The sequence below is a fragment of the Morone saxatilis genome, unplaced genomic scaffold (genome assembly GCF_004916995.1).
Source record: "Morone saxatilis isolate NCDOM2014 unplaced genomic scaffold, NCSU_SB_2.0 Contig21, whole genome shotgun sequence".
Lineage (NCBI taxonomy): Eukaryota > Metazoa > Chordata > Actinopteri > Moronidae > Morone > Morone saxatilis.
Window position 1 is genome coordinate 18,650,729 of NW_023339774.1, and position 23,337 is coordinate 18,674,065.

The following is a 23,337-nucleotide window of genomic DNA, read 5'->3' on the forward strand; positions in this document are numbered from 1 at the left end:
ACACACACACTTTGGCAAACATACAACATGCAGTCTGGCGTGCCATACAGAGAGTGTATACAAACAGGGCTAGGCTGGTCCCAGAGGGCAGACAAGGTCAATAGCGGAGTCAACTGTGTGTCTGGTGGCCCTCACAGAGATGTGACTCCCTCCTGGGAACACAAAGCGCTGCTCCACAGCGGAGTCTTCCTTACAGAGAAAAACCCCACCTGGGACAACTAAATCACCACAATTATAAACCCATTCTACATCAACGTGTGAGCCTTGTTATTCACAGCAAACGGCAGGTAAAAAGACTAAACTGAGCTGAAACTAAATCTGCCCACATGGAGCACGCAACAACACACTAACCCTATTACAATAAGACAAACAAGTCCAAGATTACATTCAGTAATTACACTTAGGAAATTGTCAATCTATGTATATCTATTGCAGCTGACGACCACAATATCACCTGGAGCACAACCAGTTGTGGATTTACTTGAACAGAAAATAACATTGCTTTTGGTTATTTGGATGCATCATTCAGAAAAACAGCGAAAAACAACAACGTTTACACTTAATTTAATGCTCATCAATTATACACATTTACCTCCCAGGCCCTTGCACTTGGATTGTCACGCTTTCAAGTGTGCCTCCAGAAACATTTATGGAGGCTTTTCAAAGAGACAGCGCTATAACATACACACACATACAGTAAAAGCTGTAGGATAACCAGAGGCAAGAGATGCAATGAGTGTATGTGTCAATCAGAAAAGTCTAGGAGGTTGGGCTGTTGGTGTCTGTGAGATGTTATTATCTATTAGCCAATGTAATCTATACGTTTAACTATACATTTAAACACATGCTGCAGTGTATTTTATTCCTACACTCAACAGCAGTTATGTGACTAGAACTGGCTGCTTAACAACACGTCAAAGCGCAAATGCTGTTTTAAGTATCTGAATCAATTTTTTCTTAAAAATACATGACCTAGAAGACATGCAGTCCGTGCATAGACACAGATAATACTGGATATAACTAGAAAGCCTAATAGGTTGCAAGATGAGCTGGACAGAGAGAGAGTGAGAGAGACGGGGCAGGACCCTCTGGCAAGATTTCCGATACACTAACATGCCTTGACCTGAAAACAACAAAGCTAATGATATTTTAACTGAAAATGTATACAGTAGCAGCAGTCCAACGCGGCCTCCCCAAAGGATGCCAGTCGCGAGCAGAACTGACGCATTGTTTGGCGTGTGCAACGCTGAGTGAAGCGCAGGGAAGCGGCGAGTCACGAGAGGCATGCATCACGCCAAGTGAAGTGGATAAAGTACACCAATGACTGATCTACTCTACTGTGCAATATCAGGCCTCTTCACCGCCGGCGAATACACAATGACAGCACGAACGACTCTATGTGTTTGAGTTTCATGCCAATCAAAACAAAATTGGCATGCTAATTCCAGAACTTTCTCTCATGGGAGGAAGTGAGAGAGATGGTAATTTCCTCGTCCCCCGGCCCCTTATTGGGTCACTGTACTGACATAAAGCAGGTAAGACTATCTGAACTCATCAGGTGCATCTCATTTGACATCATCTTTCATTAAATGCATCAGTTGTAGATGTTGTCAAACAAAAGAAATAAAGAAGGACACAGAAAGGGGGAAATTACTGGAAAATTTCAAATTGCATTCTTTATTCAAACTGTGGGATGTTTAACAAATGCTGAGGATCTGCGTAAGGCCCAGGCAGAGCAGGAACTCTTTGCCGCCAGCATTCTGCGATTGCATCTGACAATATTTATGCACACCAACTGCAAAAAAAGTCCAAACACCAGACACGTGAATATTACCTAAATCTGGGCAGACATTAGGAACTGTTTAAACATCTCCTAAACAGACAGACGACTTTGTTTATACAGGAGAAGATGTTTCTTTTCTTTCTACTCTCTGTGAGGGAAGCATGCAGTCACGCATGAGCGGAGAATGGTTTTTTAAATTGCATATGCTTCACATGGCACTGGGAGTCGGAGAGGGGCGGAGGGGGTTTGCGTGTCTGGCCCACCGCCAGTTGACAGCTCAGCTGGATATCGTTGAACACTCCGAACCCCCCTGCCTCGCAGCGTGTCACTTTGGGATTGTTTCCGCAATAGAAAGTTTATTCAACCTCTCTCTCTCTAAAGGCACTGGACCGGCCATCCGTTCAGCTATTTAATCAGGGGACAGACAGGTTATTTTTCTGACAGGGCCGGGGCTGCTGTGCAATCCCTAATGAACAGCTTGATACAAGAGGAATTTTCTGACCGTTTCTTTAGCCTCAATTAATTCTGCTGTCCAAACAAATGAAGGCCACCACTCCTTGGACACAGCGTCTGGACACAGGGGTTACCATTTGTGTACACACAAACACAGCAGAGGTGAACCCTTTGTGCCTGTGACCTGACGTAATGTAGTACAAGTACAGGCAGTAGTGAAGTAATTGGATATTTAGGGCTTTAAAGTGTTTCACATGCATCAGATTTCACAGACGGTAAAAAAAATCAAGCATTGCACAATAACTGCAAGAGTAAGTGACCAACTATCAATGAATGAGCTGTGCGTGTGTGAAAAAGAGGGAGGTGAGGGGGTAGAGCCAAAGGAGTCTGAGGAGTATTCCCTTGATTATTGTGGCATGGCAAAGTTTACACAAGAGTCATTGTTGAGCTCTGACCTCCTGAAAAGGTTGGTTCTGCCTGCTTAGTCTGCGAGCACAGCAAAGCCCCCTGTGTGTCACATGCTTACTGGAATGCCAAGCCTGCCTACCTTTACAGCAGATTACTATGATTGACTCTGATGGCCCTCTCCTACTTCTAATTGCCCCTCTCCATACACCCCTACCCTCCCCATGAGACAGGAACAGGCAGAAGGCCCAAGTTCCCCTGACCACGAATTTATTCACACACAGGCCAGACACTGACAAACATGCGTTATTAGAATAAAGCATATAAGACTCTGGTGGCTTACCTGGTCTCTCCTTGCCCGTTCCTTTGCTCTCGGCCAGTTTCTGTATTAAGCTTTCCACCGAGGTATTCTCAATGTTTCTCACAAATTCGTTGTGGAACTACAAAATCCAGAAGAAAAAAATCACATTTACTGACAGTTACCTTTAACTTGGAATTTGAGAGAGTTGCTGGAGAGAGCACATGGGAAAACAAGTTCAACTGCAGCAGAATCTCATCTAAAATCCACATCTGCTGCCAGATGTTTGATCAATTTAGTGTTGAATAATTTACACAGTTAATTGTTGTTGTTCATCAATTACATTCATTGCAATCAGTTAATGAAAAGGTTTATTTTGGGCCATTTATTGGGGATCAACTCTCTTACATAAAATGTAATGATTACCAGTACTCTGACTTGACAGAGGTGTTAAACCAAGTGGGATTAAATATATTATATTATAGTCATGGCAGCACAGCCACATTCAAACTCAAACAAAGATTTGAACAACACATAGTAAATATTGTATTGAGGCTCGCCATGCTCTGAGCCCAACTAAAGAGCGAGACGTCCTTCCTTCTGTGCCACTGACTATTTTCTGGCCATTGCTGCTCATTCTTTCATTACTTGTTGGTTAGATTTAGTCATGTGTTAAATGAAAGTACGATAAAAAAAGTTTTGGATGTTCAAAAAAAAGTTTTAAATCTATAAATACAGGATACAGTCTGTGCCACAGACTGTCAGCAACATACATTATATACTGTGTTTATGGACAATTTGGAGCCACGCTAAGTGAAATTCTTTGGGCTGGAGGAGAAATAAAAATCACGCCATGTTGATTGCTTTTTTTAATCAAAGTTTAACAGCCATCTACTGTAGTCAGGTAAGCCAAGTATTTCTCCACTTGCATTAATCTTCACTGTACACTAATATATTCACTTTTCTTGGCACACTAGAATTGAATTCTCATTACTGATGAAACTGAATATAAACATCAACATGAAGCTTATTGTTCAGTGATTTCTTTTGACTTTTATATTTTCCGTTATGTCACACCATACAAGCATTTCAAAGAACACATAGGATCCTATGTAAAACATCTGTGTCATATGTTGAGTGCTTGGTGTAATTTGTTTCATGATACACATGACAGGAGACAAATGCAGTCTGCCGCTGTAAGTTCCCCCTGTAACTTGCGCTGCTGTGCCTTTAGTTGTTATTTATAACATTTTTCTTTCTAACTGGCCTGTGGAGACATACTGTACTTTACTGTCATTCTATTGTGTCAGGTTGAATCATTGCTGTTGGCACTGTGGCCTGCTGATGCCCTTTGGGCAGTATCAGAGGAAGGATACTGTTTGTTTGCTTGTTTGTTTTGGATGTGCATGTGTGCTTGTGTGTCTACTGAGGGGGAAGTGAAAGCGATGTATAGGCATGGGGATGAAGAACAGCGGCTGACTGCCATCTCACCAAAACCATTTAAATGTGCGTGATACTGTAAGCGCAGAGTGGCTCCACTATCAAACAAACACACACGCATACACACACGTATGTGTCTGCCCCCCGGGCCCCTGTGGCGAGGTAGAGTGCATTAGCCTTCTGTGCCCTGGCAGGAGAGGATGGTGGGGGGGATGAGGGAGAGGGGCAGGGGGGTTGCTGTGGCGAGGAAGTATGCTCAGTGCAGCACACGCGATCTGTCAGGTGCTGCTGCCACGACGGAGGTCATCAACCTGCGTGCCCTGTTCGTCTCTCTCTCTCTTTCAAACACACACACACACAAACCCACACACAAACTTCGTCCCGCATAGACTTTCGACCACATGCTCAAAAACATGCATCTGCCTTCAAGGGATCCTCACACACACAAATGCTCACTTACAAAAACAAACACAGCACGCAAACTAACAGACACACCTGCACTTCTGAGAGTTTAAAAGGTCTCTACACAGGGAACACCACTCTGCCCTTCTTCCTATTTAATATACCGTACCTATATAAGGTATTTTCCTTTCTTTACACTGCTCACTTCCTCCCTCTCACCCTTTCACTCTAACCCTCTTACCTTTCATGCCCACTGAGCTGATACTGGCTGAGCCATTACTTCTTGATTTTAGTGACAATTTCGGTTCCAGGTTCCCTTTGCTTTTGTTTCATGCACTGCACTTCCCTGCTCCCTTGTCTCTGGTAGTTTAATATAACTGGGCTGACAGCAGCTCCAACACTGGACTCTATTGGGAAAACTATAAGGCAATTACAACTGATGTTGTGGCATTTCCCCCCCAAAATTCCCCTTGTAAAACAGTCAAAGTCACTACTAACTCCTCTGTTGACCTGGTGGGAGTGTAAACTGCCATGTCTCCTCTGATAAACCGTTACAAATGGAGTCCCCAGCTGTTCCTGTTCACCTTTCAGCGAGGAGCTTCACTGGGAGGATGTAACACACACCGAGATTCATGCTAACGCACCCCACATGTGCAGGCCTCTTTGCAGACACTCTGATCATCCATTAGAAGAACATTGTCCCTCGCCAGCCTCTCACCAATGAACACCAGTCGTGTTATATGATGACCAGCTGAGTTGGACTCACCACAGCTGTCAAGTTTCTAAGATGGTGGGCAATAGTTTATCCTTCCATTGCCATGTGGGGGCAATAACAGATATTTTAACGGTTAATGTCTATAGAGATAGTGATATATACATGTTTTAAATCCCCTATATTTGATGTTTTATTAAGAAAAATATTGATTTCTTATGGCCTTTCTACTTTTACTAAGAAGAGCTACTAAGGAATTGCTGATTATTATTATTATTATGATATTATTAACACGTCTAAATTCAGTATAATAAACTGTGATTGTCTTAAAAGATTTCTCAATCAATTTAGCATGACCCACCTGTAACACTGTCAGACTAATGATGGACAGTTTAAGAATCAAATTCGATGCAGCAGAAGCAGAGATATCGAATTTTCTACTCCACACATTCTTCTTCCCTGTCAAAACCAATATAGCACCTATAGCACCCTCAATTTAAACAAATGCTAGTAGTGGCAAAATTGGTCTCATGCAGAGATGACATCACAGGAGGCAATTTATCAGATTGTACGCAGCTCCATCTGCAACTTTTTCACATCTACAGCTGTACTCAACAGAACCTGTAAACAGATTTGGTGTGTGAAATTGGTGGAGTCCTCCTCTAAGTACAATCAAGGCTGCATGTTTTTTTTTAATCCAGGATCTTACAGTAAGTCCTTGCTGCTAAGAATAAAAAAACAATGCATATAACATGTTATATATATAAATAAATCTGTTTGAACATACAGGATTATGCTTATATTTTTTCAAATAAATCATAATATTGTATTGTTAGAGTGAGTATAAGTAATAATAGTTTAGTGACCTCCTTTCATAATTGTGATATACTTGTTTACCTTCCGCTTATTAGCACTCATTTAGCACAAATATCATATTCAGTCACTGAAAACCACAGAGGGGGAGTGTTTGTTTACTTTCGTCTGTCTCTTGTGTGGCAAAAATAATGTTGTAATTCTTCACTCTTTTGATGAAGTAATAATCGGGGTACAATTTGTGTGCCAGTTTTCACTTATTAGTTGGCTCATTAAACTGTATGGTCAGTTTAACTGAATATTCTACAACAGACCTTATGTCATTAAAATATGAATTTGGGTATAACAATATTATTGAAGAAATAACATTCTTAGGTTAAAAAGGTAGTACAAACATTAATAAAATGACTCCAACAACACAGTATAAGGGCTGTATGTCTTCAGCGTCTCCGCTCACAAGATTTGATATTTTAAATGTAAGTATGTGCAAATGAATTATTTTGTCTGTGTGTTTGCTTGTCAGCATGAATGCCTGTGGGCTCAATGGCTAAACACAAAGTTACAAAGTTGAAACTAGTCCCAGCCTCCTTTGCCCTCCCCCTCCCTCCCTCTCGCCTCATCCTTATGTGAGAATAATATTCCCAAGGTACCCCACAACCTGGTTTAAAGAGTTTTTTATCACCAAATCACTATGTCTTCGACTGCTAGAAGTTACTGACCACCTGTCTTCAGGCAGTATTTGAATTTGGCTCAGCAACAGGCTGTGGCGCTGCCCATCTCCTGCTCGGAAGCAGGAACTGTGGGGCTGAATAACCTGCGGTAGCCTGTCGCTCCACATTCTTTCCAACTTGCCGCACGAGCTGTTGGTGGAGCTGTGTTGCCCTCTATGGACAATAAGAGAACTACAGCAGCAGCAGCAGCAGCACAGAGCAGCTTCAGATTAATGAGAGCAGAGCAGCAGATTGTAGTCAGCCTTGAGTTATTCTGTGTGGCACTGGTAAGTATGATTGCTGAATAAATAAATCTCTGGTTGACGTTAAATACTGATTAATATAGTTGTAAATGATGTTTGAAAGCCGTGACAATTGGACTTGATCAAACTTGATGCCGTTTTCTCAAACCTAAACACACTCTTCCAGAGACCAACAGGCCTGTGCAGCACTTTTAACTATCAGACACAGTATTTGGCAAGTGTTTGGACTTCTGGAGGTGTTTTAGATAGGCTGAGAGGGAGTTTTGATCAGTTTTTAATTGCTTGGCATAAAAGGCTGAATGGACCATTTCCTGGTTCTCAGTTAAACGATTAGCGAGATCAAAGACGACACTAATTGATATGACACACAGTGAACCCAATGAGCACAGCCTCAGGTCAACAAGACACCTACTCCACCCACAGGAATGTTTGAGAGCATGTATGTGTGTACACACTCACCTCTCCTATTTGGATGTGCGTTTCGTCGACAGACTGCGAGTATGACTGAATGATCTCCTTCATGTGGAGAATGTGGTTTTCTTCAATGTCTTGGAATTTCTGGAACACAGGTCGAGGATAGTTACGGCACGGCGATGCAACAAATCATCTAGTCGCTTTGATGTGCATCATGGTGTCAGACTCGTTAAACATGAAAACAAAAATAAGTTAAGGACAAAAAGCAGCCTACGAAACTTCCTTATTCTGCCCCTGCCACTTCCTGTGTGTCTGTTTGGGTGGTCTCTGGCTTTTACACACACACACACACACACACACACACATACAGTATATATAGCTCCTCCCATAAGATGTCAATTATTCTGTTCATGAGATACACTGACGGGAGTTCGTTTTTGGGTTTAAGCAGTAGTATGGTGTACATCACAAACTTAAATGCTAGTACTTACTTCCATTTGAGTCTGACTCTGGGCTTCTGGGGTTAACCAAGGAGAATGAGTATAAATAATCATAAACTGGAAAATCACAGTGTGAGTGGAGAGATAGATGAGCCTTTCCAACCACAAACACACAGATGAAGAGCCACTTACTCTTACATCTACACTACAGAGACATGCACATAAATAAAACTGCACTTTTGTCATTTCACCACGATAACAGCTAGCATACGCTCACACACAGACACACCCACCCACATACACACTCAGACAAAGAGAACACACATGTAGGAGCCCCAGTGATGTCAGAGAGCACATGTGTTCAGTGTTTATAACTCATGTCCACACGTGCTGCGTTTGAGATGAGCCGTAGACTGTGATCCCGGGGAAGCAGAGCTGCAACACCGCTTTCTCTAGGGGGAGAATAAAAAAATAAAAAAACCCGCTACGATAACTAGAACCATTTCTGGTGGCGGAGCTGCTGCGGTGCAGGAGGATATGGAGGCCAAATTCTGTTGATCTGATTTTAATTTGGAGTTTATCTAATCAGTCCTTCAGATGGATCCAATCAGGGCTTTCCACAGCGATTCCGTTACAGAGGAAAAAACACAATCTGGAGATGATACAGGGCACGAAACGTGGAACACACACACACACATGCGCACACACACACACAGAGGGCTGATGGATTACACAACGAAAGTGTTGCATACCACAGAGACAGACAATAGACAGAGTTTGCGAGCACATTATTTCATTAAAGCACACGCACACAGAACTGGCAAAATCAGTTCATGACAATACCTGTGCAGTCTCTGCCATCTTCTGTTCAAACTCTGACTTAGCTGTGGCATATTTCTCCACATATGACTTGTAGGTCTCTGTGGCTTTTTTGGCTTTCACTCCAGCCTGCAAAATATAAACAGACAGATAAATGGCTATCATCAGTTTATAAACTATACACAATGGGCCTCTGTTTCCCAAGATCAACTGAAGAATCAGCGAGGAAACCGAGCCCCGCTTAACATCTGAAGGCAAGAAGCTTTTGGGGTTAAAGTTTCTGTATAAAGTGGAGCGTTAAGGCACTTCATCATGCCTTATTACCATACCATGATTATGTGGGTGTGTGTATGTGCAAATGTGACCTCCCACCTTGTCCACATCTCTCTGGGTGGCCCCCTCTTTGCGGAGGCGCTCCTGCTCCACAGTTTTGGCATTGTAGATCTCCTTGGACTTCTGCAGAGCCTGAGAGGTGGTCTGGATGTTCTGTACGGCCTCCAGGGTGGACGCCACCTCCTCTTTTGTCTAGCAACACACAAATGTTTTGTTCAGTAACTCAGAGAACAACACGCTGAACAAGAAGTGCAAGTCTCACCATTGCTCTGCTAACTATGGAGTTAATTCTTGTATAGTTTGACGTCAACATAATACACAGTCAACACTTGTCCTGGAATTCCTTTGTTTATATGACACAATTTCAGCGTAGACAGAGGTCCTTTATTGCTCTAGTAAAACACTATTACAGTTCCTCTGTTTCATTTTCCAGCATGAGATGTTGCACAGTGCAGCGGGAAGCAGTTAAAGCCATATAGAGGCTATTAATAAATGTATAACACTCTGCATTTGTTCCATCTGTACAGTATAGCTCTTAACACTGACTTACTGGAAAGACATAAAAAGAAAAATATAATCAAGAGGTAATGACTTTAAATTACAGTGGCCACACAATGAGCTTCATCGTTTGTTTTATTCATCATCATCAACACTGAACCCTGTGTGCTGCTCATTTTGACACAGTTATGGTATAATATAAACATCACTGGAGTGAGCAAAAGAAAACAACACTAGCAAAGTCCTACATTACGTACAAAGTTTGAGCACCTACTCCAAGATGGGTGTTTATTTTTCTTTACATACTACAGTATGTACTGTATTATCTGCAAGTTAGCCAAGAAACACAGTGCAGGGAGGAACAGGGAGTGTAGGGAAGTGACTGAGAGAAACTGTGACAGCCTTTTTGTCATGCTGAAAGCAAAAATGCAGCTCCACTAATTCCAAGCTCCTATTTTACACTGTTCTGTGGCTTCATGCATGAGATATGAGCTGATGGTGTGTTTCAGCAGGGAGTAGAGATGGAGGGGTGAGGTGTAAAAAACCGCTTCGTAGAATAACACACTGCACGCTACGTTTTCTTCTTCTTTCACTCTAGGGACGATGAGTAGAGTGTAAAAAATCTACGGAAAACAAAGAGGTGAGAAGAGATCTATGTTTAAAATCCCCCTCTTTTGTTTTCTTCTTGCTCCTACAGTTGGATTTTTGAGTTTCACTGTGAGAATGATGTACGTGCAGAGCTTGTCACTATTAGATGTTTTCACATTTATCTGCTGTAAGTGGAAAGTTTCTCTGTGCTCATTGAAAACCTGGTTTTAAGGGCCGGGCCTACGGACATTTCTGACATCACAAATAGTTTGGAAGTCAAACCTGGACCAATTTGCAACTTATACAAGTGTGATGTAGAAACCTGAAGCCAACAGTGCACATAAACAGAGAATATATTTAAGAGTGTAGGAGACATCTTGTGTCCATCAGAAAAATGTAAGAAATTATCACAATTTCTGGAATTATTTATTTATTTATTTTTTTTGCAGGAAAAACATATCAAATGCATGTTATTGTTCTAAGCAAACTATTATTATATATGTCTTACTACATGGATAGGATTTTTAAACAGTTCATTTTCCTCAATGAAGAAAACTTTAACACTGGAGCAGCAAACTCCTTGTGATAATTCGAAGGAAAACAGTTGAAGGGAAGGAGTGACAGAGACATGTGAGGACTCTTTTGGGTATCAGAGTATCTTTTCTTTGGTACTGACCCACACATGTTTTCCACACCAAGTATTAGAAATTGGCAAATACCAAAGCCTGCTATGAATTTTTGCTCAAATTTGCTTTCTTCTTTACTTTTTCACTGAGACAGTTTCTGATTTAAATATTGTACATTGACTATGTGTTTTTGTACAGCTGCTTGTGTTGAGAAAACATTAAAGATTTCAGAACTTGAGATATTGATAATAAATGTGCTGATACTGGTACCGAAACCTGATTAAGAAAAAAATCCAATGTACTGAGCCCTAACTGCCTGAATGCTACAATTTCCCCTAATTGTCCATCTCCTTACCTTTTTGTGTGCTTTGGCCTGCTCTTCCACATACTTCTGAACCTCTTTTATAAGTTCCTGTAGTTTCTTCACTAGCTCCATATGACAGCTAGCCAGCTTCTCTGTTGAGGTCTTGAACACATCCCACACTGGAGCAAAAGTCCTGGGATGAAAAGTGACACTTCAGAGCTAGAACATTGCAAAACCTTCTTACAAAAACTAGAAAGCGGTTTACACTCACCCAAGCTGAGAAAAGTTGCCAGCTGATTTGGCAAGTTTGGTCATGGATCTGGCATAGGCCTCTTCAATAGTACTCCTAGGACAGAGTAAAAATACATTTTTAGAAATTACTTGTTAAATCATTATAAATGATCCAGAACAACAACTCAATTACCCAAAGTTAACCTTTAAAACCCCCTTTAATGTATAGTACCACAAAGTTTTTCCAAAGCATTTGCAACTAGGTTATGGCTCAAATAGGGCATGTCACTAAACAAGTGTAGCCAGAAACACCCACTTAGAACTTGCAACATAAATGTTTGACCACATGCACTGTGTGTGGGCAAATAAGTGTGGCTTGGCTTGTGATTTGTTCATAAACCTCATGTTGAAGCTGACAGAGTATGAAAGCTAGTGTTTGAATTCCCTGCTTCTCTCAATTTCGTATTTTATTCCTTCATTCTGCAGCAAAGTGACAGGAGTAGAAAAAAACAAAAAAAGAAGTACAGCAGTGTTATAGTGAAAGCCTGAATTATGCATCTCTCTCTCTCTCGCTCTCTCTCTCCAGTTTCTTCACAGGAACGAGGTCAGCCAGGGGGAAACAGGACAGACGTGCACACACACGGACACACACATCTATCATAAACACACACAAACACAAACATCCAATGGAGGACCAAGCAAATTCCCACGCAGCCCAACAACACAGAAGATGGGAGAAGCTAGAAATGCATCATACGTCACACTCCTGCTTCCACATCTTCGTGTGAGCACAGAATGGCAGGTTATTTTTATTCTTTATCGTGTTGTAAATACTGCTGAAGTCCCAAGAGTAACGTCGGCCTACAAAACCGGAACTTACAAAAGTAGATGTTTAAACTGTGTTGTACTTTGCAGAAGAAGATGTGAAGAGTTTATCCAACGGATGTTTTGTTAGAAATTACTAAAAAACTACACATCAGTTTATACAAGTACAGCTCAAATGATTAGTCGATTTATCAATTAGTTAATTGACAGTAAATTAATTGATAACCTAATTTTTCATGTAAAAAACATTTCAGGGTTCTAAATTCTCAAAAGATGAAAATTTGCTGCTTTTCCTTTAAATTATTTTAAAAATTTCAATTAATTAATCCATAATGAAAACAATCATTACTTGCAGTCCGCTACATTTGTGCAGGTATTTGTCTCTCAGTGCAGAGAATTGCAACAGAGCACCAACAAGAAATGTTGTGTGCCTTTCGGAAATTACTAATATCTATTTAGCTTAAAAATGCTTTTAGGAGAAGGGTCCCTGATCAAGTGAATACAGTGGCAAAGATGCTTGCAATATATTAACACAGTGCACAAAGTTTCTTTCTCCACCAGAGGGAGCCATAGTGCAGTTTTTCAGAAGTAAGAAACCATGAACTATTACTCCTAAGTCTTACAACTGAAAAGCTCAAGCCTACCTAGAAACCCCTGAGAAGTATAAGCAAATATTGTACGACACAATAAATTAATCTCTACCTGAACTTCTTTCTCTTTCATGAATGATGTATTGATTTATCTGTAATGTATTTACAACATCCCTGCAGAGTGCAAGCTAAAGGATGATTTATTACAACAAATTTAATGTGAACAGTTTAAACAGTGACATTACATTGGCAATCATAAGCCAAACCTCTGCCACCAAAAGAATAACTGTAGATGCGTGTGATGGTAAATTACTGCATTTTATTACAAAAGTAAAACTTAATTACTAACAAAATGAAAATATGATGATTTTCCGAAGCATTGTGCCATAATTTTAATGTAAAATAACCTTAACGTTGTCAGTATTCGTAAGACTTTCCAAATATCTTTCAATAAACACAGTCGATCAAGCATTTCACATCCAACACCGGGTGTTTTATTAAAGTGTCTGAGTGACTGAGTGTACTCCTCAAAGCCAGCTAGACTGTGGAATCCACTGTTGAATTCCAGTGGTAAACCATCTATCATGTGGCAGGTTATAAACATACACCTGACACAGCGCAGCTAATCTTCATGGAGGTGGGAAGAATTTGAAAAGAAGCTATTATTATGGTATTATCACGCTGCAGACACTGAAGGTGTGTGACGTTATGCCAGGTTACCGGTGGGCTAAGGTTTAAGCTTCTTTCACAAAGGGATTAAGTTTGCATAACATTCATACTCATCTACATCTACCTTTAGTCACAATGTTGCATCTACTGACTACATTTACTGGTTAATGTTCCTGGTCAATGTGAAGAGAGATTCATCTTGATGTTAGAATTAGTTAAACACTTAGTCAGAAATAATCAGCAACTAGGTTTGATAATCGATTAAGCATGAGCATTTTTAAGCAATAGCAGTGCAAAAATGCTATACATTCTGTGGTTTCAGCTTCTCAAATGTGATTTTCTTTGTCATGTATCACAGTGACATTTCAAGACATCACCTTGGATTCTGAGAAGTTGTGGTGGGCATTTATTCACCATTTTCTGACATTTCATAGAACATTAATGGACATTAACTGACAAAAAAAATAATTTGTTGCAGCCCTAGTTAAAACAAACGCGTATGGTTTGAGAGGTAACTCTGTAGCAATCAGTGGATTTTATTTGCAGCCTCAGCTAAACATTCGGGTGTTGTTACAAGCACAATACAAGGAAGTGGAACTGCATGAGCCGACTTGGAAATAGATTAAGATACAACCAGAAGACAGGTATTGAAGAGCCAGACACATTATAATAGGTTAATGATTAATGTGCTATCATAGAGAACTGAATATCTTTGAGTTTTGGACATGAAAAGATCTTGGATTGTGAGAATTTGTACTTGGAGCATGAATTGTTTAATTGGAAAGATAATCAGAAGATTCATCGATAATGACAAAAACAGTCAGTTGCAGCCCTAGCTAGAACAAACCCATGAGATCTTAGATGTACATCCATAGCAATGAGACACATTCAGAGTGGATTTTAGTTGCGGCCTCAGCTAAGCATTTGGGTGTTGTTACAAGCACAATACAAAGAACCGGAACAGCAGGAGTCGACTTGGAAATAGAATAGGTATTCAGATACCAAGGAAACCAACAGACAGGTAGGACATGTATTAAAGAGCTAGACACATTATACCAGCGAATGTCTAATGTGCTGCATGTTAATGTGTATCAGACCTACCTTTCTCTGATGAAGTCTGTCAGCTCCTTGGAGGAAATTTGGCCATGCTTCATGTTATGGTAGAGCACATCAAAGCCATTATTTTTTTCACCCTGCATTTTAGAGAGAAATAGATTAATCACAGGAACAAACACCAAGTCTACCAAATAACCACAATACCTGAGTTATTAAATGGACATTACCGTGAAGGCTTTTTCTCTAAGCAGCATTCTCACTGTCTGCATAGCTTCCAGGTGCGTTTGCAGCAGCCTCTGGTCAACCATACTCATCTTCGCCATGTTTTAGACTAATGGATGTTAAAAATGTTTAAAATTGTGCTACACTGGTATAAGGTTCGAGCGTTTAATGTAAGAGATAGCCGGACAAGCGCCTGTCTGTGTTTCCGTAACCATGCCACTGGGTAACGGTGTTCAGTTGCACTGATGCTTTAAAAATGCAAATGTACCTCTGAATAATTAATATGATGAAAAATGTTGGGTATATATTTGGAACATGTTTGATAATCATAAATGACCATACCCTTATAGTACAGATAGAGCAACAGCCAACCACTACTACTAATAATGATTTTTGTGCTGCTAATTTACATAAAATGGTGTACATAAAAAATAAACAAGACAATGAATAAAACATGGGAAGTTACAGCAAGCAAAACAATCGCAATGAATTCCAAGAACAATATAACAATAAATAAAAAACTGGCTTACTCTATCACACACTACTTCCTGTGTTAGAGCTTCGGAGAGAGTCATGCAATATTAGCTGATTGCAGATACTGGTATCTATGTGTCGTACGATCAATACGTAACAAGAAACTGCCGAACAGAAATGTCCAACTGGGTATGAAGTCATTTTAGAAACAGTGTTACAAAGTTTGTCCACCAGAAAGCGCTTATAAGTGGGTATTTTTAACTGTAAAATATCCTTCTCAATATAAATTAGAGTTAAAGGTCCAGTTGACAACTTTGAGTGAGGATCTACTGGCAGAAATTGAATACAACATTCACAGGTATGTTTTTATTAGTGTTTAATCACCTGGAAATCGTTGTGTTTTCATTTCCTTAACTGTTATTTTCTACGGAGGCCGCAATGTTTCTACAGTAGCCCAGAACAGACAAACCAAACACTGGCTCTAGATAGGGCCTTTTGTATGTTTCCTACATGCTTGGAAGGCCGAGCTGTACTCAGTGGTTGCAATCTGCAACCTTATATAAGTTATAGAAATCTGCAACTTAATAGAAAAAAAACTAAATAACAAAGCAAAACAAATCTAAGGGATCCATATGTAGATTCTACATATACCCTATGGAATAAGAGACTCTGATATCAAATGGTAGGACTGATAAGAATGTTGGCAGCATAATAAATCAATCAACCAGACACCTGCAGAATCAGATAATACACTTCATTATGAACATTACTATTAAATAGAGCTCAGGTTACTGGTTGACTTTTATAGTGCTGGATTTGTATTCAAGATAAGACTGAGAATAATATTTATCGCCCTCTGTCTAGAATAACAGTACAGTTAATAGGTCAGGCTTGTTGGTCATCTGAGCAACACTAGGTTTAGCAGTAATAAATGGACTGCACTCTACAGTTTATTTAAACACATTATTCTTGACACACCTTCAATTCAAAGCCTTCTTGTCACTTCTTAGAAGAGAAGAAGAAGGATCACTTTACTTCCTCATCGCCCTCCTTGAGGCTGTTTCTTCAGTGAGGGAGGAAACATACAAATCATAGCTTAAAGCTAAGGAAGTGCCCTTTTTAAAAAAACACAGATTATCTGAGAGAACAGATAGACAGCAACTACTGTCCAACAGATTACAATAACAGCCACTGAGTGAATGCGTTAATTGTTAAGATAGCTTGTGGCAGCTTGTTAGGAAAATGGCAAATCATCCTAAATTCTGCTACTCTAGCATCTAGTGAAATTGAGACAAATAAGGAAACTCATACTTTCACTCAAACAAAGGCTGAAGTCAGGATAACACGTCTGTGCACCGCAGTTCTTCTTCATTCTTGTCTAAATCTGCGGGCCAACTTTGTTTCGCCTCAAAGACGGTCACAGATATTTCCTGGTTCCTGGAGCCATCCACTGTCAGCACTTTGGTACATGGACTACAACATCGATGCGGCTTTGACAAATGGATTTAGCCTTGTTTTTCCACACTGACAAAGATGAAAGGTCAGGGAATTTGTGTCTGAATGAAGCGCAGAGTTTGCTCCAATCTGACTATATTTACAGAGCAAACAGACATTAAAAGGAAAGCATCATTCTCTAGGCTACAGTTGACTGGCCTACATTTTACCTCGGGGAACAGACCACTGAGATGTGCTTCCTGTTGAAACAAGAGGACTATAAAAAAAAAAAGTTTAGTAGCAGTTTAACCTGCCTGTGGGGCACAGCATGACATGCAAACACACGAGACACGGACCATAGCACCAACCTTACGTAATGCTCTACTGCAGAAACTTAGAAGAAACACAAAGTGAGGGACACGTTGACAAAACAGGGAAGTGACAAAAGTGAGTGAAAACACACTCCAAACAGAGCAGAACAGCAACAGGAAGAGAGTCCATTCTGTGCAACCACTGGGCACATTTGGACTGAGATATCAATGAATACAAGTAAAAACAAACACAGGAAACAGCTTAGGGCGTTTTTGACTTACAATAGAGGAATTGATTTAGAGAAAAAATAATCCTAAACAAAGCCAACAATGTAACTTGACCTTAAAACAAACCTGAAGTTAAAATCAGTCCACTAGCTAGTTTAGGACTGTACATCTACATCTGCAAGAGCAGCGGAGAGGGGAAGTGATACCAGAGTGCCGCTCAGTTTCTCAACGTCCATGTCTGGACACTCATTGATGAAAGCTCTTGTACTGGGTGTTTAATATTCCACCCACACGTTGTGAAATTCAGAAGTACTCTTTATGCTCGGATTGAGATGCAGAAGTTCTTTAACTCTCTGCCCCACCCCGAACGGAGGAAAACATGCTGAGGGGTTAGCGCACACGTCAATCACGGTTTGTTTGAGCAATAGCACAGTTTGCAGCTGAGGCAGCTTGCAACAGACGGATCGAGTTCATGAAAAAGGAAGAGTGAAATACGTCAGCTGTCCAATATTCAGCGTGTGCCAGTGTTTATCAGAGACAGAAACGGATCCCGACGTGAAGTTAAGTCTTGGTGCACTGCACCATGTCTGCGCTGCACAGACGACAGGGGGACCCAGCGTCTTTGTATGCTTTAGGCGGACAGAAAGAAATGTAGGTAATAGTGCGGCAAGTAGACGGCTTACGTCATGGCTGAAGGTGCACTAATGCTTCTGCTGGGAAGAGTACTTCCACTCCTGAGCACGGAGAAGCTGGGATGGAAAAAGCAGCAACCTCACTTACTGTTTAATGCATGATTTATTACACAGCAATAGACTATACAGGTTTTAAAGTGGTGTTCACACTAAAGCCAGTCCTTTCTGTTCCTGGAAAGAAAAAAAAGCTATTATGAAACGACTCAGGTCCTTGAACACTTTCTGAGAACTGCAGGGTTTGTGACACTAACTGCAGTTATAATTCTAATGTTATTATTACAGCAAGAGCTTAACATTAGTGACAGAGCTGTGACTCTTGATTCTGCCACCTGTTTCCTCAGTGAACTCTTTCATTTGTAATCATTCCTGTTGACTTTGGTGGGCAGTGTTAACATGTTAAGGTAGTCATTTCGGTTTGACTACTGGGGAGTGCATAGAAAACTGAATCCAAACCTCGGGTTGGCTGTATGGTGCCGGATGCAATTGAGTTCAGAGGACTGTATCACTCAACTGTAAATCAGAACACACACTTCAGTATAACACACTACTAAAAATACCACACATCCCCTTGTTCTAGATTCTCCAATATGTAGATATGCACCTTTTCTTTATCTTATGTGATATTTAACCTTAGTATTTTTCTCTTTTAGACTGCTGGTGGCGGTGGAGGAAATGATATGGCTGTTATTCACTGTTTTCTGATATATTAAGAACCAAACGATTCATTGACAATAAAAATAAACATGAGTTGCAGCCCTATTTGTAATGTTAATGTTTTGTCTTTCAATAAGAATAAATAAATATTAAACAAAACCACAATTATAATATTAAAATAATCAAAATCCCAAAGGACTCTCTCATAATAGGATGATGCTATATTGATACGCACTCATCAGCACACAGACTCCTAAGTTAATAAGATATTTGAATGATTAAAGTGTGAGATGCAGGCAGTTTTGTGTCTGTTCAAGTCTGTATACAATGAAGCCGTGACCTGGAAACACACCACAGACCTTCTGCATTGTATTGTGTTTTCACACACAACAGTAACATCAATGTAATTACATTTTGTTACAGAGTAAAATCCACAAACAAAAAACAAACCGTCAGATGGCTGAAATCCCTAATCTGAAATACCACCTTTAAGATGAACAAAACCACAGGGGCTGCAGTTTATCACGGAGAGGACAGTTTCAATATCCTGTGTATAGGGAATCAAGTGTTTATTGCCTGACGTGCAGTAACGCAACCCATGACACGGAAAAAGCAGGTTATGGTTGTCTCTCAATCTTAAACTGCCCTCTTCTTCAAACTATAAAAGATAACAAAGATGAGCTAAGCTTGAGAGTCTCTTCAGAACGTCCACTCATTTCAATACATCACAAAGTCTTCAGAGGGCGTGTTTACTGTGCAGGCTGCAAAGTGGAACTACTTTGAAAACAAACCTATTTCTCTTAACTTATAAGCAGAACTGACAAACTTTCTAGAGTCATGGCTGTATACAGTGTGCGCAGTCGTCACATAACGGCACAAAATATATCATAGGTAGCCCGAGTGTGCCGTAGGAAGTCTTTCCACTAGCAACTGAGTAAACAGTAAAAAAAACAGGCAGAATTAAAAGTGTCCTGGCTGACACGGCTCCTTTTAAGGTTCTGAGTGTATGTTCAGGTAGAAGCAGGGGAAGAAGCGCGACTGCACACTTTCACTGAGGAATTTAGGAATAGCTAAACAAGAGTGGCTCTCTCCAGACAGACAGAGCCACGAGCACAGAGCGCGTAGACAGCAGGATGACATCAGGGTGTCTGTGCCCCCAGTCATGTGACCAGAGAGGTCTGGGAGCGGCGCACTGAGCTGTCGCATCAGACCAACAGCAACACATGCAGCATATTGTAGTATGCGGTAAGCACACACAGGTGGAGCTTTGTTTGTGGTGCAAACATAAATGTGGAAGAGCTTGACCACAACTTATGGTTAGGGATGTGACATGGCGTATATGGCTTCAGGATAAAATTACAACAAATTAGTTCATCGCAAACTACGACCCAGTCAGACACCTCCATGTAGGAGTTTATGAGACCTGGACAGCAACCGGTAAAAGCAAAAGACAGCGACCACCACGAGGCGGGACGTCTGTTTCAAGCAAAACCAAAAGTCAGTGTTGACCAAAACAGAAACTTTCCCTGATTCTTTCTCATGGCTCTTTGCTGTAACCTCAGCGCTCGGTTGCACTGCGAAACACTCGACGAGACCTTCCTCTGAAGACAAAAGATAGAAAGCAGCATGTTTGCGTTTGTGTATTTGAGGCTCAGCTGGAGAAAAGGTGCCGGCTGAAAAGGAAATGTGTAATTATTGTCCATCTCATCTCTTGCTTCAGTCTTCGCTGCATTATTGCGACACTTCAGTTGTCTGACGGTAACTTGTGGGAGTGTGACTGTGAAACTTGCACACAGTGAGTTGTGTGAGAACCTCTTAGACCACACACACACACACACACACACATACATAACACAGACACCAGGGAGAAGAAGGCCATCCTGGGGCTGTTGGCTGTATCAACACTGTTTGCTTATCACACTGCCATCTTATTTTCCCATGATATGCTGGAGGCTAACAGACTCCACATTAAACATATGCTTATTGTAAATGTAGGGCTAAAACTAGAGCACGAGGAGCACTACCTGCCGCCTTTGGTAACCTGACATACTAATCCACATTTCACCACGTGTGGGGGCAATCACCTGTTCAAACTGTCAACAACAGGTCACAGCGAACTAACTTACTCATGCAAAAAAAAAAAAAAAGGGAAATGCCCATTTAAGATGTGTGAATAAATCTAACCAGAGGAAATGTTGCGGGTAGTGACCGATCAAGTGCTGCAGCTCTGACAGAGAAAACAACATGGCGGTAACATGTCTGGCTCCTAATTCCTAAAGAACTTGTTTATTCAGCTGAGGGGAGATTTTGTCTGCATCAGAGATTCAAGCCGAGATTACATACAAGGAAAAGAATGAAGAAAAATGTCTCTACAAAGACGACTGAGTGAAAGCGCACAGGGTGGAGACAGGTGTATACCCCTGCGTGCCGGGCAAAAGTTTCCAGACAGCCTAATGTGTGTGTGTGTGTCTGCCTGTGGTGATGATTTGTAGTCAAGTCAAAGGGAAATGGATGTGTCTCCCAATGCCAAGTGTGCGTGCGTGTGTGTCCTGCATGTTAAACACACAGCTGATCTTTGCCATCACTGGATTCTCTTGTGGCCCCACTGCAGGGCACAAAGGGCAGATTCAAGTATCAGGAGTGACTCTGCTCTCCTCTTTTCCATTCAGTTAATGATGAAGTCTCCTTTAGGAAAAGGTTTTAAGAGGGCGACAGTACTGTACTTTCTTCATTGCTTCATTCATTTTGAACCTTTAACTAACTTAACTAAGTTCATTTGACCAGCTTTGAGAGAGGATTCCCAATAGCCTTCAACACCTGGGGCGGAGGTCAGCTGAGGCTAAAAAGCAGAGCTGTGCAAGGTAGTTGACAAATACACAGAAATACCGCCACAGCCTACAAACCAGACGTGCACCGTATGAACTTCTGTTTCGGCATATCAGCGCTAAAGCCATGCTGTATAAGAGACGTATGTTTTGGCAACATGAGCTGTTATTGAGGCACTCAATTTCCAAGGACTGTGAGTACACCTGATCACTGAAAAACAACAGACCAAAGCAATAACACATTTATTAGGACCATTTACCTATTGCTATTCTCAACCACCCCCCCCCCCTGACCCACTGAAGACACCACAGCAGTGAAAAACAGCTCAGATGAGTCAACAGAAGACAAACAAAATCCTAAACTTGACACAGACTTGCTACAGTGGTAATAGTGAACTACATGGCCTTAGCTTAGTGCAGCAGCCTAATATAGCTGTGGCCGTTTTAATAACACTATCTTTATGGCTTTGGAGTTATGCAATAAAAACAAAACAATAAAAGATATTAAAAAAAAAAAAACAGACAGGCTGTTGACGGACAAATTGAGGGTGACATTAATATCAGTAACGAAAACTTTTACTTTTCAACCTGCTATACCATAGCCACGTCAAATCGGAAGAGAAATGACCTTTCGGCAGCACACAGACAGCAGTGAACGCACAGTAACTGTGATACACGCATTACAGCACTGGCTAGACACACATATCAGCTAAATGTCCAGACTGTGAGGGGCTGGTTTCGTGTTTTTAAAAAGCTGTTCTCTAACTTACTAAACATCTGGCCTCTCACTGAAACTTTGTGACGGAAGAAAATGACGCGCACGGCCGAGGACGTTGACTGACAGCCGGCGCGTCCAATGGCATTAATGGAACTGACCATAAACATTCCAAGCAAGCCTGAGAGGGCCAATTAGCGGGAGCAAGGGGTGGATTCTGTGGGGGTTTCAAGTTAGATGGGTTCACAGAGGCCCTAAACCCCGGGGTGGCAAAATAATAATCGCCGAGGAAAATGAACGACGGCCGGTTTGGGCTGCTGACCGGTCGGTCTGGCGGCACCGGACCGGACACCGCCGCTTCAGCGACAGCAAGCCCGTGAACCAGACGACTACCTCTGCAACGTGAATACTTGGTTTTACTGGCTGACATGGACATGATAGGGAGGGAACACAGCAAGAGAATAATAAGGAATAGCACCGGTGTAAACACCGTGAATAAAAAGAGCACCACCTACCCAGAAATTCTCTAGGAAGAAGGGCGTTATCATCTTGTTTTAATTCCTCTTCGCCGCAACTCTTAGATTTGTTGTAAGGCAACTTTTAAAGCGTAAATCATCCACCGTCCTCCCCCCGTTTCTGTTGTATCTGCCTTTCCCCGTTTTCCTCCCCTTTCTTCTCCCTCCCCACCTTCAGACTCCACCTCCACTCGGCTGTACGGAGTCTCTCCCCTATGGTTTCTTCCCGTAGAAATGTTGGCTTTCGGTGGACGAAACAGCGCTACCAATGGCGGATAATATCAGCAGGGCAAACGTCGCGCCGTCGCTGGGTAAAATGCTGCATTCGCGTACTTCACGTAAACTCCTACACTCATGTAGACTAGAAACGTTGCAGCGGCAAGATCGAGGAGGATAAACTGGGAATCAGGCGAGATTACAACATTTAGATTGATTAAAAAACAAAAAATAAATAAACATACGCCAGACCACAGCAATATACACAATACCAATAGCCATAATGCTAAATGAAATCATATAGTTTTATATTCCAAACCAGCTGTGAACACAACTTGGGAAACTCCACTCACTAAGCATTTTCTTTTATGCAGGGGCC

The 23,337-nt window shown here is 41.2% G+C and overlaps 1 protein-coding gene across 6 annotated transcripts in view; it reads right to left on the minus strand.

Annotated features, from left to right (window-relative positions):
* The window catches only part of fcho2 (FCH and mu domain containing endocytic adaptor 2), a 40,803-nt gene extending 17,841 nt beyond the window's left edge, over positions 1–22,962 (minus strand). For 3 of the 6 annotated variants that reach the window (XM_035668441.1, XM_035668438.1, XM_035668437.1), the window contains exons 1-8: positions 22,743–22,962; positions 14,718–14,809; positions 11,573–11,647; positions 11,353–11,494; positions 9,325–9,477; positions 8,977–9,081; positions 7,739–7,837; positions 2,985–3,081 (exon numbers count right to left, since the gene is read on the minus strand). In XM_035668441.1, the coding sequence (XP_035524334.1) occupies positions 2,985–3,081; positions 7,739–7,837; positions 8,977–9,081; positions 9,325–9,477; positions 11,353–11,494; positions 11,573–11,647; positions 14,718–14,809; positions 22,743–22,775 (796 nt within the window). In that variant the 5' untranslated portion in view covers positions 22,776–22,962. Of the gene's footprint in view, positions 1–2,984; positions 3,082–7,738; positions 7,838–8,976; positions 9,082–9,324; positions 9,478–11,352; positions 11,495–11,572; positions 11,648–14,717; positions 14,810–16,346; positions 16,432–22,742 lie in introns of all 6 variants that reach the window. The other 3 variants (XM_035668440.1, XM_035668435.1, XM_035668436.1) reach the window with 2 other exon arrangements.
* Between the last annotated feature and the right edge of the window lie 375 nt (positions 22,963–23,337).